General features: G+C 41.7%; 1 protein-coding gene and 1 pseudogene across 2 annotated transcripts in view; one reads left to right on the top strand and one right to left on the bottom strand.

Annotated features, from left to right (window-relative positions):
- The window catches only part of nbas (NBAS subunit of NRZ tethering complex), a 245,306-nt gene that overhangs the window by 108,236 nt on the left and 119,518 nt on the right, over positions 1 to 17,552 (bottom strand). Inside the window, exons 31-34 of the mRNA XM_080452909.1 lie at positions 16,402 to 16,559; positions 9,064 to 9,176; positions 7,369 to 7,482; positions 6,134 to 6,247 (exon numbers count right to left, since the gene is read on the bottom strand). Of these exons, the coding sequence (XP_080309035.1) occupies positions 6,134 to 6,247; positions 7,369 to 7,482; positions 9,064 to 9,176; positions 16,402 to 16,559 (499 nt within the window). The remainder of the gene's footprint in view (positions 1 to 6,133; positions 6,248 to 7,368; positions 7,483 to 9,063; positions 9,177 to 16,401; positions 16,560 to 17,552) is intronic.
- Positions 7 to 3,075, top strand: LOC308103708 (nuclear factor 7, ovary-like; annotated as a pseudogene). The gene has a single exon. The product of its transcript is annotated as a nuclear factor 7, ovary-like (transcript).

Here is a 17,552-nt window from a genome sequence, read left to right as displayed (position 1 = left end):
TCACAGTGAAAGTAAACTTCAGGGAACATTCTAGAGGAGGAAGTGTTACTACGGCAGAGTGCTTGTAGCTTCACTCAGAGAATAAATGGCTTCCACGTCGTCTCCTCCAGAAGAGGATTATTCCTGTCCTGTGTGTCGTGATATCTTTAAAGATCCTGTTATACTGTCATGTAGCCACAGCTTCTGTAAAGCCTGTCTGCAGGAATGGTGGAGACGGAAGGGAATAAAGGAATGTCCAGTTTGTAAGGAAATACAATCAACAGATCATCTACCCCGTAACCTGGCTCTGAAGAACCTGTGTGAGGCCTTCATACAGGAGAGACAGAGAGCTTCAAAACGTAAGAGAACTTCACCAGGGTCTGAGGATCTCTGCAGTCTGCATACTGAGAAACTCAAACTGTTCTGTCTGGGATGTCAACAGCCAGTGTGTCTTGTGTGTCGAGATTCTAAAAAACACACCAACCACAGTTTCAGACCCATCGATGAAGCTGCTCTGGATCACAAGGAGGAAGTCCAGAAATCACTGAAGACTTTACAGGAGAAACTGAAGGTCTTTAATAGAGTTAAAAAGAAAAGTGAACCGAACAGCAAAATACATTAAGGTCCAGGCCTGGCACACAGGGAGGCAGATTAAGCAACAGTTTAAGAAGCTTCATCAGTTTCTACAAGAGGAAGAGGAGGCCAGCATGGATGCACTGATGGAGGAAGAGCAGCAGAAGAGTCAGATGATGAAGGAGAAGATGGAGGGTCTGAACAGAGACATATTAACCATTTCAAACAACATCAGAGCCATAGAGGAGGAGCTGAGAGCTGAACACATCTCATTCCTGCAGAACTACAAGACCACAATGGAAAGAGTCCAGATCACACTGCAGGACCCACAGCTGGTCTCTAGACCTCTGATAGACGTGACCAAACACCTGGGCAACCTGACCTTCAGAGTCTGGGGCAAGATGAAGGACATTGTCACCTACACTCCTGTCATTCTGGACCCCAACACTGCCAATCCAGACTATACCCTGTCTGATGATCTGACCAGTGTGAGACGTGGAGAAAGAGAGCAGCTTCCTGACAACCCAGAGAGGTTTGACTTATGTCCCTTTGTACTGGGTTCTGAGGGCTTTAACTCAGGGACTCACAGCTGGGATGTTGAGGTTGGAGACAATGCAGAATGGGATGTGGGTGTGTCAGCAGAGTCTTACCAGAGGAAGGGAGACAGATGGGGTCAAATCTGGAGTATATGGTTCTGTGAAGGTAAATACAGAGCACGCGCCTCAACAGGGTCAGACACTGATCTCTCATTGAGACAGAATCCTCAGAGGATCAGAGTCCAGCTGGACTGGAATGAAGGAAAGCTGTCATTCTCTGATCCTGATACTAACACACACATACACACCCTCGCACACACTTTCACTGAAACACTCTTTCCATGCATTAGAACTGGTCATACTGTCCCTCTGAAGATGTTACCTGGGAAGATCAGTGTAACTGTGGAACAACATAGTTAGAGATGATGATGATGATGATGATGATGAAGAATAAGATATTGAAGGAGTATAATAACTCAGTTTCATAGAATCTATGTGATTCTGTTGTGGTCTAGAAGAACATCCAAAATTATATTTTATTTTTTAAAGCCACACTTTAAGAATGACATCACTTCATGTGATGTCATCAAGACGTTATGTTGTTATGGATCTATTGTTAGATAATGATTGACTATTGTCTATGATCAAGTGTCTAGTTTATGATACTTATTATACTTATACGTTGCTGTCAGGCAGAAACCTCTATCTCCATATTTTAACTGTGTTTTTTTTGTAAATTAATGTCCTAACTGATCAAACGTCAGTCAGACTAAAGTATCAAAAGTAGCAGATCTACAAGCCCGAAACACGGCGTGACACATGGTGAGCTTGTAGATCTGCTACTTTTGAATTAAGAGTCCTGAAAAGTAACAGTTTTGGACCTTTTACAGCCGATAGAGACAATACTTATACATTACAATACTTATACATTACAATACTTATATATTACAATACTTATATATTACAATACATCACATAATCAAATGTACTTTTTACTCCACTACATGTTTTTAACAGCTTTATTTACTAGCTACTTCACATATTTAGATTAGTAATTAATCTAATCATTAAATACAACATATTTAATTGTTTTTAGAAAATAGCAGATCTACAAGCTGACAAATGTGTTGTGATGCTTGTAGATCTGCTATTTGTGAATAGCCTGAGCATTAAATAGGGCTTAAGTGGTTTATGATCAATAGTTATAATCCAATAGAATGATATGGTTCTGAATTCAGCATAATGACTATTTTTATTTTGCTACTTTAATGTTGATGATAATAGAGCACCGAAGTCTGATGTAATTTACACATCCTACCTGGGTTGCGTCCCCCCCCCCCCCCCGTTCTGAATTCCCATAGACGTGTTTAAAGGAGTAGTTCACACAAAAAATTACTTATTTCCTATCAATGACACACCCCATGAAACAGATTTTTTAGTTTTTGTCGCATTCCTAAACCAATAATGTGATGATAATAATAAAGATGCTAATGTATCCGGTAAGAGACACAAAGATCAATGCTTCATGGGGTGTGTCATTGATAGGAAATAAGTAATTTTTTGGGTGAACAACTCCTTTAATATCGTGTCAAATAAGAACTGTGTTCCAAAAATAAATAAATGACCCCGGCGCTTTGACTCCTATGGATATGAAGCATCAACTGACGGTGAGAAAACGATAGTGTTACTTCCGACGAATTAGTTACATTTTCGCCAGAAAAAAAAAAACTGTCCCTGACAATATCGCCGAGACAGTTTGTTTATTTTTGGACCACAATTCTTATATGAGACGATTGTAAGATGATCTATTATTATTCTTCATAGAGAAAATACTTCACGAACCAGGGGATGAACGAGTGACATCAGGACTTCTGTACTCTATACTTTTGTATAATTGTGAGGTTTTGAATGCAGGACTTATACTTTGGTATTGCTACTTTTACTCAATTAAACAAAACAAAGACAAACATGACTGTTTCTTCCACCACTGATAGTAATACTAACAATAATGTCATGATTACAATAAGGTAGATTATGTAGATAGTGATGGTGTAGGAGCGAGTAAGGGTTAAACAGCGCAGATGATACTCCCGGCCATAACCCATTAAGACCTGAGGCCGCTTCTAAACATGTTTTACATGTTTAAAGTTTTTCGGAAAAAATTGCCAAAGAAATCTAAAATGACACAGATGCGTTCCAGGTCTTAATGGCCTTAAGGGCTGTGGGAATGTCAGGGAAAAGATTAGGAGGAGGACAGAGGGAGAGAGAGAGAGAGAGAGAGAGAGAGAGAGAGAGAGGGAGACAGCACACATCTGGAAGTGGTTAAAGAGGCGAGATGATCTCGGAACATTCAGGAGTATGGGGCAATAGCTTCTTTCCCAGGTTTGGGTAGGGGGGGGGGGGGGGGAGCACCAGAGGTCCTACCGAGGACAATTCAGAGCCCACATTAGAATGAATGTAATAATAGCAGGAGGGGGGGGGGCTTAAACTAGGGGTCCGGGACCCCTAGGGGGTCCTCAGAGCTACTATAGGGGGTCCGCCAAATCTTTGTGTGATAGGATTTTATTTTTTTACATTAACCACTTGAACCTTAGCATCTCTTTTCTGAGGAGAACTTAAGCCAGAAATAGCAGATCTACAAGCTCATAGAGCTTGTAGATCGGCTATTTTTGGCAAAGAGTTATAGGTGTAGAGGGAAAAAAGAGCAGCAGAAGTTTATCTGAAACGCAATTTTATATACAATATAGAGGGGCTGCCTGCTTCATCTCTCTCTCAGCTAGGGGGTCCTTGGCCTGAAAACGTTGAAGACCCCTGCCCTAAAATGTCAAATAAACATGTTTGTGTTCTTGCTGTGGTCCCACTGGGGGTTAGGAAAAGAACAGGATTGTGAAAGAGGTGCCCCGAGTCAGGAGGGAGGGGGACATTCTGTGAGCGATATAAATACGCCACGTAAAGGAGAGAGGAGAGGGAGATTGGGATCATTGGAGCTGCTACGATGCTGCTTGCTTACTTTGCTGATGCTGTGAACTTTTCTATATTAAACTCTTGTATGATGTAACTGTTGCGACTGGACGTACGTTCTTATACCAAACCCACCTGAAGTTTGATGATGATGATGAATAGGACCTCGTAAATCAACATCTACAATGGTTATTAATCATTCATCTGCAGCAGCTGAGAGAGAAAGGTGTAAGCGCTCTGTGAAGGCCTTATGTGCCACGAGGCACCAAGTGGATATATAATAATATCATATTAATATAATAGGTAACAGGTAACATGAATCATTTGGGTTTATATATATCATAATATATATTAATATAATAGGTAACAGGTAACATGAATCATTTGGGTTTATATATATCATAATATATATTAATATAATAGGTAACAGGTAACATGAATCATTTGGGTTTCAAGGTATGAATTAAATCATCACAATAACAAATAAAGCTGCAAAGATGTGATTTGGAGTTTCAAGCCAAAACTAGACTCACATGTCAGTTTGTGAATGATTCAGTCACTAGAGACTGACAACAATCTGACAGCTTTAGTTGTTAAAACTGAATGCAAACAATTAGGAGATTTAAAAAAAAGCTGCTTTCCCAGACAGGATTGATAGGTCGACCAGTGTCTCCCAAACATAAGGTCGGGATGCATTTTTGGTCCTCGGACCCATTTACTTTTTTTCTTTTTTGACTTTTCAAAATATTTTCTAAATGTTCAAAAAAAATAATCACAAAAACGATGAACACAAAATATATAATAATAATTAAATAAATATTCTTCATGCTCACTGAACTGTTCTGTTAACTGTTTAGTCACCTAATGATAAAGGAGACAGTGTTTCTGATGTGTAACGTGACTGCATTCATGACTATAGAAAATTATCTGTCATGATTGTTTTTATAGTGAAATAGTGGATTTTCATGATTTATAACTGCATGTGGGACTGTAGTCTAGTCTTATAGCAGGGTGTGTTGACATGTAATCTTTGACTAAAACTGGTGTGTAGTTATTTGGGGAAAACTAATCCTACATATTGAATGTTCAACATTTAGAGTGTTTTTTTGTAGTGCATCATCATGTTGAGAGCATAAATGAAGATTAGCATGTATTTTATGGCCTCTATTGTAAAACTGGTTCTAATTGGTCATCTAGAATTTCTAATCTATTTCTAGGTCACTCATAACATATAGAATATATTTGGATGAATCTCAAATGGTTTCATTGAACCATTTCATGTATTAACGTTTGATTCATCCTGCCACTAAACACAATCTTTATGCAACAAGGCTGATTTATTTTGGTCTGAATCATAATGACATTATAGATCTGTAAAGAAAGCTGTATGTGACAGATGTCGACCACACATCTGGTGTGATTTAAGCTGAAATCAAACAAAGCTATACTTTATGACATTGTACAGTGTGACCTTTAAGCAAAGTTAATGAAAGGACAAGGTGTGAGGTATAATACACAATGTACACATGATCTATTAAATTAATCATTATATAGATGGGTTTCCGCGCGACGTCATCACAGAGCAGAGTGCGCAATCTGCGCATGCGGGTGGTAGAACGAACCGGAAGCGCCAATCACTCTGTTGTTATTTTCGGGATTTAGATAGGCATAATGCTGCTATTATAGGCATAATAGGCATAATGCTGCTATTATATACAAACAGATCCAACTTCCGACAAATCATTTTTATTGAGTAAAGAAGATATTACAAACTGCATCATTTAATCTACTTTCATTAAACCCGGTGAAGACCATTTATTTTATGAATGTACAATTGACTAGAGCTGCTGCGGGTAATAGCGCCCTCTACTGCTCAACCCCTCAACTGCGCGCGCATCATCCTCTCATGTTTACAAACAGGAAACCCATCTATAGCACCACACACATCCCAAAGAACCACTGAAGAAGCGATAAAGCACTCTGTGTGTGTGTGTGTGTGTGTGTGTGTGTGTGTGTGTGTGTGTGTGTGTGTGTGTGTGTGTGTGTGTGTGCTGTGTGTGTGTGTGTGTGTGTGTGCTGTGTACCTGCAGCCATGAGGTCTTGACAGTGGATGTAGGAGGCCTTGAAGTCCAGACACTGGAGAGCCTGCTCCGCCAGCAGGGTCAACACCTGACCCTTACGCTTGACCTCCTCGTCTCCTGAACACACACACACGTGCGCGAACACACGCGCGCACCCACACACACACACAAACACACACACAGTTACCAAAAGGGAAACGTAAAGCCTTCCATTAATGTAGGTTCTCTCAACACTGCACCACACTACAGAGAAGACAACTTATAGAATCCTTAGACCTGATTAACGAACGTCAGAATAAATGATCCGAAAATGTGCGTGTGAATATTTCACATCAAACATATCAATGTGGTGAATTATCATTCATACAGGTTGACACTTTGATTAGTTGTGAAAAATCTACCTCCTTCTACCTCCTTCCCAAAATAAAATGATATATGATATATGAATGATACTTTCTCCCGCGATAAATAATCGATATCCTCCCGAAAAATATCGATATTTTAAAAAAAAAAGTTTTTAGTTTGTGATACGTTGTTTTTCCTACTCTGTATTTGTGTAATGATGATTTTGAACTGTTTGGTGCTATTTTATGTGTTTATGAATTGAATACAAGGACTATCGTGATATATCGTTGGTGAATTTTCATGCAATATATCGTGGTATCGCAATATATCGATATTTTCAGATATCGTGATATATCGTTGGTGAAATTTCTTGCAATATATATCGAATATCGTGATATCGCAATATATGAAACATCGTCGAATATCGTGATATATATTGTTATCGTGGGCCTAATATCGTGATATATATCGTATCGTGAGGTACCCATATCGTCCCACCCCTAGTGCGCGTGCATGCGTGCGTGTGTGTGTGGTGTATATGACTGCATTCTCTGTTGTATTCAAGAGTCAGTCAAACATTTTGTCTAAATCCAATTGATCCTTTCATCTGGTGCTTGGAGGACAAACTGCAGGGTGCAAAGTAAAGGTGGGAAACAAACTAAAGAAAAAAGAACCAAACAAAATTCAAAGTATCTTAAAAGCTTAGATCAGCATGCCCCCCAAATACCTACAGATGTGTTCTGCAGAACACCACAATATCAAATATTTTCTCTCTCTCTCTCTGTGTGTGTGTGTGTGTGTGTGTGTGTGTGTGTGTGTGTGTGTGTGTGTGTGTGTGTGTGTGTGTGTGTGTGTGTGTGTGTGTGTGTGTGTGTGTGTGTGTGTGTGTGTACCTGCCACCCGGAGCAGTGCAGCCAGATTGAGCAGTGTAGCAGCTTGTCTGTAGGCTGTAGAACACTGAGAGATGCACTGCTCTACCACAGAGACACGGTTAGACCGCAGACGCACTGACAGAGAAAAAACAACAAAAACAACACACATATATATGATCCACTAGGGGGCGACACAACAATATGTTCCTGTATGTTCTTCAGGAGAGGCTTTCTGATACTGAAGATGGTTGATTATTAACATAATATTATATAACGTAATATTACAACATTTTGTGTGTTTCTAGCAAGGGGCCAGCCTGACATATTTACAATGAGGCCGATACGGAATGGCGCTGTTTTACCCCTGCAGGTGTCAGAAGGAATATTCTCTCATTGTAAGCGGATGGGTTTTTGACTAACTTTAGACTAGATTTTCTTACTTTAAAGGGATTGTAGGCACCTCCACTCCCCCCCCCCCCCTCCTCCTCATCAGCAGTTCCTTTCCCCGAACACCAGGGGGTGACGCAGGGGGGACTTCTAAACGGGCCATGCCGAAAATAGGTTGCTTTATTCGGATACAATGCGTGTCACTGCCCGCCCCTGCCGGTTCTCTGAGTTTGTATTTTTAAATAGGCTCTTTCATGATAAATTGACCACATATATGAAGTTAAACAACTAAATTCTATCCAAACGATATCTTAAAAGTAAATTCTGTGCCTCAAAAAAGAAGTTTGAGAGCGTTTTAAAACCGAAAGTAAGAAGTATAAACTGCCCACAGAAAACAATGGCGGCTCGTTCCATTTTTGTCGGCTGCACTCGGTCCCATTCGGTTTCACCCGAACACTTCACACGGGCACGGACGGGCACGGACGCTCACGGACGCGCACATGCGTGTCCGTGCATTTACGTCCCGGACAAACATAAACTGTAGGGAAAATACGGATTTCAGAAAGAGGACTGTGTTTCAATGCAGGAAAACACCCCAGCATCATTATATAGTGGCTGATAGAGGGGAAAAAATATATATATATAAATATTCTTAAAATCTAGGCTTAAATATTGCCTACAATCCCTTTAATAAAAAAAATCATAAATACTATATGCTTTCAGTCGCTAGTTTAAAGTCTCCTTTCAATCATCATGATACGTGTTTTGCTAAATTATGTCCCAATTATTCTAAAATTGAGGATAAAGTAGGCTATGCTCCAGGAGGGGCGGGATGATTTGATTGACAACCTACACAACCAATAGCATTCATTCCCCGCCCCCGCTCTTGATTGACAAGCTACCCAACCAATAGCATTCTTTGGGGATTGTTTTCCGGTTCCCTGGTCACATGTCTGGTCTCAAGCAATAGCGTTTGAGTTCCGACGTGCCCTTTGGTATATATTAAAGATGGCGGATTGCACCTTCCTGAACAATCAGCTTCATTTACGGCCTGTAGAAACCAATGGGTGACGTCATCGTTCCCTTTGTCCATATTTTTTACAGTCTATGGTTTCTAGTGATTACGCTAGAGAGCACTCTTCGCCAACCTATGAATGATGCCTTGACTTCCAGAGAAGGATCCACCCCGGAAATGACGTCATCTAAAACATCCTCCCCCCCCCCCTTCTGCTACAATGTTATCAGATTTATAAAAACACATTTATCTCAGATTTATTTTTCCCAGACATGGGTCTTTCTTTCTTTTATGTGTGTCTTGGCTGCCTTTACCTTGCAGTGGCAGGATGTTGACACTGAAGTCCTCCAGCAGAGAGAGGGCGCTGATGAGATCCAGTTCCTCCTGGATGGCTGGAGGACGATCTGTGATGAGCTGGAGACACGCCCTGATGCACACACACAAACACACACACGCGCACGCACACACACAATAATAAAATATGTACTGTAGACAACAGTTTAGCCACCTAAATAAAGCCGCAGCGTGCCGATCGCGTAGATCTACGCAAAGTGGTCTTTTGTGGTTTAATAGACGATTGTGTTGTTTTCTGTACCATCCTTGATTTATTTTCTCTTTCCTTTCCGCTTTTGACGCATCCTTGAAGAAAATATCCATAACCCGTTTCCTGGTTTTGGCCAGACATCATGGTTTTCACATGGGATAAAAAACAAATGGTAAGCTCTGGTTATATTTTCTTTTCTCCGTCTGGAGGCTATTTGGACTGCTGAAAAAACTTCACCCTTTGAGGGCTAGTGGATCTATCCTGTTTGTTTATAAATATCATCCGATCGCGGATTATAATGGATATAACATGTTTGTGACCGGTTGAAAAGGGTTATAAAACACAAATTGCTGGCACTGGGTGAGTACATTATGTGGCATTACTCTGGCAGGGAATGTGTTAATGTCATGTGGTGGACATGTCATTATAGGCAAAGACATTTGAAAATGTAAAGAAACAAACGTTTCCCATCCAAACATAGCAGAATCAATTGGTGACTTAAATATATTAGAGTGTTGAAAATGAGACTTTATGGAGACATAATGAATAACCACATTAGTTCATCTATATTACAATATCACGTGAACACCCATGACGGATGACATGCATGACGGATTATGAAAACCAGGCCATCGATGGCTGTAACTATCTGCACCGAGGCCCACAATGGAGTGTGTGTGTGTGTGTGTGTGTGTGTGTGTGTGTGTGTGTGTGTGTGTGTGTGTGTGTGTGTGTCTGTGTGCGTGTCTGTGTGTGTGTGCATGTCTGTGTGTGTGTGTTACATGTAGGAGCAAAGAAGGGGTTAACAGCTCAGATGCTGCTCGCGATGGTAAAAGCTGCAGTAGTGACACAGCAGAAACATCTGGAAGCCAGTAAGGAAAGCAGGGTGTGAGCTGAACATTCCAAAGAATGTAGTAAGATAGCGTTTGTGGTCTCCAGGATGAGGCAAGGGAGGGGAAAGCAGATAGTTAGGTCTTGCAGAGGACACATAAGAGCCCATGATGGAATACATGTAATTAAGCGTTACCACGGCAACGTAATATGCAAGAAACGACACCAAAAAAAGCCAAATCAAAAAGAAAAAAAAGAAAGAAAAAAAAAGGGGGGGGGGGGGAATAAGAAATAGAAAAATAAAAGACTATGTACAAGAACAGGGGGGGGGGTCGTCTGTCTAACGGGAAAATAGTACTACCTCCTTTCTTGGCCTCCTGAAAGGTGAATTTTCAGGGCTGTTTTAAAAGAGCCCAGCGAACTGCACTTTTTGAGGGATGGGGTTAGACTATTCCAAACCTGGGTGGCAGTGCTGCAGAAGGATAATTTGCCCATGTTTGTTTTGTGAGTGGGTGGTACCAGATCGTTGCTAACGCAGTCTAAATTGTCACGTAAACATGTTTGTGTCCTTTCTGTGGTGAGAACAGTATTGTGAAAGAGGGTGACGCATGACCCCTCAGAGGTTGGGGAGACAAGGAGATGCCCCGAGTCAGGAGGCATCTGGGAGCCCCTGAAACGATTCAAATATGTCACGTAAAGGAGAGAAGGGAGAGAATTCGGGCCAGAGAGCTGCTTATGCTGTCTGCTTATCTTCTGAAGCTGTGAGCTTTTTCTATAATAAACCTTTGTATGATGTAACTTTCACGACGACTGGATGTACGTTCTCTTATACCAGCCCAACCTGAAGTGATGATAATAGAGGACCTCTAAATACCTGCATATACACCTAGCAGGGAACTGGGACCCTAATTGGGTCGTCACTCATTTATAGTAACCAATACAGATGTCCCCCCCCCCCCCTCCCCCACCAGACAGCACTATTTATCTCCCCCATCCCACTGTGTGTGTGTGTGTGTGTGTGTGTGTGTGTGTGTGTGTGTGTGCTTAATGTCTCCATGTGCTTTAGACATAAATAACTGTCACACAGACACATATTTTACCCTGTGTATACATATGACACACACACACACACACACACACACACACACACACACACACACACACACACACACACACACACACACACACACACACACACACACACACACACACACACACACACACACACACACACACACAGTTTAGTCAAGGACACACAGAGAGAGAGAGAAAGAGGTAGAGAGAGAGAGAGAGAGAGAGAGAGAGAGAGAGAGAGAAAGAGGTAGAGAGAGAGAGAGAGGTAGAGAGACAGGTACTTTGTATTGACTAAGTGTTGTCTTGTGTGTGGGTGCATAACTCAGGTAAAGGGCAGCAGGTTCAAAGGTCATTGTCCCGTACGTCATCATATTGACGTCTATGAGCTTATTGTTCTGTTTGGTTATTGACTGTTGATGACTCTGTGTGTGTGTGTGTGTGTGTGTGTGTGTGTGTGTGTGTGTGTGTGTGTGTGTGTGTGTGTGTGTGTGTGTGTGTGTGTGTGTGTGCGTCAACACGGTCTCATTACATCTCTAGCTCTCGCCTGTCCACCATCTTTCCTCCACTTTCATTGGTCAGGACAAACGTCTCTATTTCCTGTCCAGAAGGCCACTGGAGAACAGCTTTGATGTTAGTCTGTTGACAACATCGAATCGTTGCTGTCGGGCAGAAACCTTGTATCTCCATTATTTTTGCTTCAATGGCTTTTTTCTGGCGTTGTTTCTTTCATATTACGTCGCCGTGGTAACGCTTAACGGTAAGAAATGTAATCACACACTTGTCCCGGCCGAGCCGCACGTTTTAATGTACATATTGCGGGGGTTTTGTCAACCGTGAGGGCGACATACCGGGACAAATTTGGCGGGAAGAATATGTTATCATTATGATTAAGTGTTTTGCCAGTGGCATGGCAGACACACTAATAATAATAAAAGTACTACTACTAATTCCGAGGATAGGAGAACCATTGCATCCCAGTAGGGGTGTGCCGATATATCGTCCCACGATATATCGCGATATGTTTTCGTGACGATATGTATCGTTTTGAGGAAAAAAAATCGTTTTGATTTTTTTTATTTTTTTTACAATAATAATAATCAGGCATGAAAACAGCCCCGAGGTGAAAAGGGTGACAAAATGTTGTTATTTTTTCGGGTCAGGTGTCACACTATTGCCCTATTTGGATTCAAAACGGCTATTGTAGCTGAAAATCTACAAGTTCGCATGTCTGAATAATGCAAAAACAGAATTATTTGTTTGCATTTGCTTTTTTTCTCCCCCATATATTTTTCATAATAAAAAAGTGCGTATCGTATCGAAATCGTATCGAAGTTGTGAGCCAAATATCGTATCGTATCGTTTGGTGAAATTAGTGTATCGGCACACCCCTACATCCCAGATGTCTTTCTGATAGACTGTCAGGGTTGGCTGTCAGCATCTCTATTGTTCATACAATTGTTCTGAAAATGATCCAAACGATATCATGGTGGTTATAGACATAACTTGTTTTGGTCTAGTTCTCAGGGGAGCACCTGGACATGTTACTTGGTGCTCACCAAATAAACAAATAAATAAATGTTGCCGCGACGAGTCTTGCAGGATGGATCCGAGGCCACACGCACTCATGTGCAGCATGCGTCCACTCCCCCCTCCGCCTCCTCCCCATGGGTGTGTATGGGGCGGACGCGTGCTTCACCGTGAATGTGTGAGTGTGGCTTCAGGAAGTAAATTCCTGTTCCGGCGGTCCCAGCTGTTGGTACTCGAGAGCGCCTCCCTTCATTAGATGTGAAGGGAGTGTGAAGGGAGTGTGAAGGGAGTGCCGCGCAGTGGTGGAAAAAGTACTGAAATTCTTTACTTAAGTAAAAGTACCAATACTGCAATATAAAAATACTCTGTTACAAGTAAAAGTCCAAAATTAAAAATGGACTTGAGTAAAAGTACAAAAGTATTGGCATCAAAATGTACTTAAAGTACCAAAAGTAAAAGTACTAAATATTTGAAAATAGCCGATCTACAAGCTCACAACGCGTCGCGGTGCGACGCGTTGTGAGCTTGTAGATCTGCTATTTTCAAATAGCCTATGTATAAAATAGGGCTAAAGTGGTTAATGTATGTTTCATTATATCATAGCTTATATCTGAAAAGTAACTAGTAACTAAAGTTTTCAAATAATTGTAGTGGAGTAAAAGTACAATATTTGCCTCTGAGATGTAGTGGAGTAGAAGTAAAAGTATTGGAAATGGGAAATACTCAAGTAAAGTACAAATACCTCAAAATTGTACTTAAGTACAGTACTTAAGTAAATGTACTTAGTTACTTTCCACCACTGGCTGCCGCGCAGCATGCATTTTGACGACGCATGCGCACTTGCGCACCAGTTATGTGCACCCCTGGTTATAGATGTGGTTATACAGAAGATGTGGTTATACAGTAGATGTGGTTATACAGTAGATGTGGTTATAGTTGTGGTGTGAAATTCACTTGAGCTAGAACAAAAAATTCAAATGTATAAACAACTTTTGAAAATAGCAGATCTACAGGCTCACAATGCATCACAATGAGACACATTGTGAGCTTGTAGATCTGCTATTTTCAAATGGCCGAAATGTACATAGGGCTGAATTGGTTAATGTACGTTTTGTAATAATAATCTAAATCTACAAAGTAACTAGTAACTAAAGTTTTCAAATAAATGTAGTGGAAGTAAAAGTACAATATTTGGATTTTTCGATTTTCTTACCTTTTTCAAGTAGTCAAAAAATATTTATCTCCAGTATGATCGATCCCCTGATGGTTGCTAATCACTGAGGGTTTCACTGTGCTTCCACGAAAAAAAATGTCATTGCGACCTCCCGTTCGCTTTTATACGTCTTTGATTAATAGCATGTCTCGGCCAAAAATACATAGTAAAACTACAAAGTGAAAAGGAGCCGAGATGTGTAACTCGTCATAAGTCGTCCTTGGCAGCCAGTTTTTTCATAATCCAACCATTGAGTGCCAAAAACGGTTATGGCGTTTTTTGGAAAAAAAATGAAAAAAGAAAGATTTTTTTTTAAATCTAAAATGTTTCTCTAATTTTTGAGTTTTTAGATATTTTCGTTATTCACAACGAATTAGGAGATAACGCGATCCAAAGATTTGCTGCTCCATTCACTTCAATGTTAAAAAATAAACTTTCAGAAATTAAGAAATAATTTAAAAAAAATCTATGTTTTACCAAAGTGAGACATGCTATTTTCAAACATCAAACAACACATGTCAACGAGGTCAAAATGACCTCATTGACATTTGTGAAACCACACCTGAGTGATCAGCAACCATCAAGGGATCAATTACACTGGAGAAAAATATTCTGTGACTACTTGAAAAGGTAAAAAATCGTTAAAAACTCTGGCACTGGCTGTACCCTGTTTTAAAAAACCTCTAGCACTCAATGTGTTAAGTACACTAGACCATACCCGGTGAAGTGCGCAGGCAAAAGTAGTTGCAAACGTGGGGTTATTGCACGTCCTACTGTGCATACATACATATATACATATACATATATGCATATACACACACACACACACACACACACACACACACACACACATACATATATATTCTGTCATGCATTGTACTTATATTAGAATGAATTGATTACTACAGCAAAAATAATTATACAACACTGTTATTACAACTTGTACAACTATTATTTCAACTTAACAACAACAATATAATTATGTGCATGCAGATATGCACGTAAAGGGTGCACATTCAACAGTGGAGAATGTATGGGCGTCCTTAACAAAGAAACGCTCTCCACCATTCGTTGCGATACGGGGCGACCGTGTTTAGGGGCGAGACAATTAGGCGCAGATTGCTCACCCCAGACCGTTCGGTGCGAGCCTGGGCGACCGTGTTTAGGGGCGAGATTGTGGAACGGTCGTATCGTTAGCTTGTACAGATTTTCGGAGAGTCGACATGGTGTAATGGCTAGATGAGATTAACTTTTGTGTCTCTGGTGGAGAGATTTACGTAAACGCGACGTGCTACCACCTTTGCACGAAAAGATTGCATTGCATTGCATTTCATTTCATGCACACACTCTCTCTCTCACTCTCTCACTCACTCTCACACACAGCTCTCTCTCTCCCCCTCTCTTTCTCTCTCTCTCCCCCCTCTCTCTCTCTCCAGCCATCATAAGCATGGCGAGATTGTCTGATTGAGACTGTCTTTGACATAAAAATGCGAATAAACAGCTGAGATTGTAAATTGGGCGAAGCACGTTCAACACACACACACACACGCGCGCGACCCGTTGCGAGCGCTCACACACACACACACACACACACACACACACACACACGGTACTGCGGCCCGTGGCCCGTCGCGAACACACACACACGGGCGTCGCGCAAACACAAATAATGTACATTGTGACATGTCACACGTGCCTCCCCAACGTGCATGCGCACGTGCGTGTCCACGCATACACGGCGCGGACCCAAGTTGTGGTGCGATCATCTCACACACACCACCACGGAGCCACGATGTAGAATGAAATGTGACTCCCTGGCATAGGCATGTTAGTCGCCCGCCCCGGCCCAGAGTGGGCGGAGTCTATGGTGTGACAGACTTTGGTGTTGCCATGTTCGCATATTGTAAGCGGTTTAGGGGCAATATTGGTGGAAGTGTGTTTTTGGCGTTGGTTGTGAAAGTGCAGGTGGGTGTGGGGACGCGTTGTGAGCTTGTAGAGCGGCTGTTTTCCAAGAGGCAATGTATATGTGTGACGGTGCTTCGTTTGGCCTTCTTTTCATAGACCTTGTTGCTTGTAGGGCTCGCTTCGTTTGGCCTTGTTTTCATAGACCTTGCTGCTTGTTTGTCTCGCGAAACCTGGCAACCCTGCGCAGCGTGATCTCCCATTGTTTGACACATAAACGGTAATAATAAGCTGAGATTTGATGTAATCGAAAAACGGGCTTCACAGTTCCATGCACATGGTAATGGTCAATGGCTGTGCGCAATTTGAGATCAATAGCTCCAGGCACTGAGGAGAACCGGGCAGAAACATTTTGGGCTCAGAGGGCTCAGAGGTTTGGGCTCAGAGGTTTGGGCTCAGAGGTTGGTCTCAGAGGTTACTAGAATTATAGTTAGATGTACTTGGTTACTTTCCACCACAGCCCACAAGTCAGACAGCCTGTTAGACACACAGGCTCCTCACCTGGCCAGGTCCATGCAGGGGTCCGTCAGTGTGGTGGAGGAGTTGAAGTATTCTCTGGCAGCAGCCAGCACCAGCTCCACACTCCTGTCATAGGACACTCTGAGCCCCTGACCTTTACCCCGGAAGGACAGGCTGACCGGCACGTCAGCGTGTCTGACCTGGGAACAGTAAAGCAACGTTCAGTAAGGCTGCACAACAAAATGTCACAGAGTGGTTCAAGTACTGATGAAAACAACATCCATACTACAATTTAAATCTCGAGATTTCAATCTCGTCTAGCGAGACTTCCGGTGGGGCGCATTCAAGACAATCTGTTAGACTAGACTTCCGGTGGGGTGCATTCAAGACAATCTATTAGACTAGACTTCCGGTGGGGCGCATTCAAGACAATCTATTAGACTAGACTTCCTGTGGGGCGCATTCAAGACAATCTATTAGACTAGACTTCCTGTGGGGCGCATTCAAGACAATCTGTTAGACTAGACTTCCGGTGGGGTGCATTCAAGACAATCTGTTAGACTAGACTTCCGGTGGGGCGCATTCAAGACAATATGTTAGACTAGACTTCCGGTGGGGCGCATTCAAGACAATCTGTTAGACTAGACTTCCGGTGGGGTGCATTCAAGACAATCTGTTAGACTAGACTTCCGGTGGGGCGCATTCAAGACAATCTGTTAGACTAGACTTCCGGTGAGGTGCATTCAAGACAATCTATTAGACTAGACTTTCGGTGGGGTGCATTCAAGACAATCTGTTAGACTAGACTTCCGGTGAGGTGCATTCAAGACAATCTGTTAGACTAGACTTTCGGTGGGGCGCATTCAAGACAATCACATTGCATAGTGTTCTGTCACTATGAACGTCAGATCTCACCAAAAGAAACAAAAAAAAATGTATTAAAATTTTTTATTTAGCGCAAGGACCATAGGTACACGTTTATAGCAGTGGCGGACCGGGGATGGACTTATGAAATGTGTATACCGTACCATTCATCCTAGGATATCATAACATCATAGAAAAGGTAATAAAAACCGTGGGGCAAAATTCCACTTTAAAACAGTATGTACATACAAGTCTGCCTGTGAGAGAAATGCTTCTAATCTTAAAGGTGGTATAAGTGATATGTTATTCTTAAAATAGTGTTACTGTCA

The sequence above is a fragment of the Gymnoscopelus braueri genome (genome assembly GCF_963280865.1).
Source record: "Gymnoscopelus braueri genome assembly, chromosome: 16".
Taxonomy (NCBI): Eukaryota; Metazoa; Chordata; class Actinopteri; order Myctophiformes; family Myctophidae; genus Gymnoscopelus; species Gymnoscopelus braueri.
This window is presented reverse-complemented; position numbering and strand designations above follow the sequence as displayed.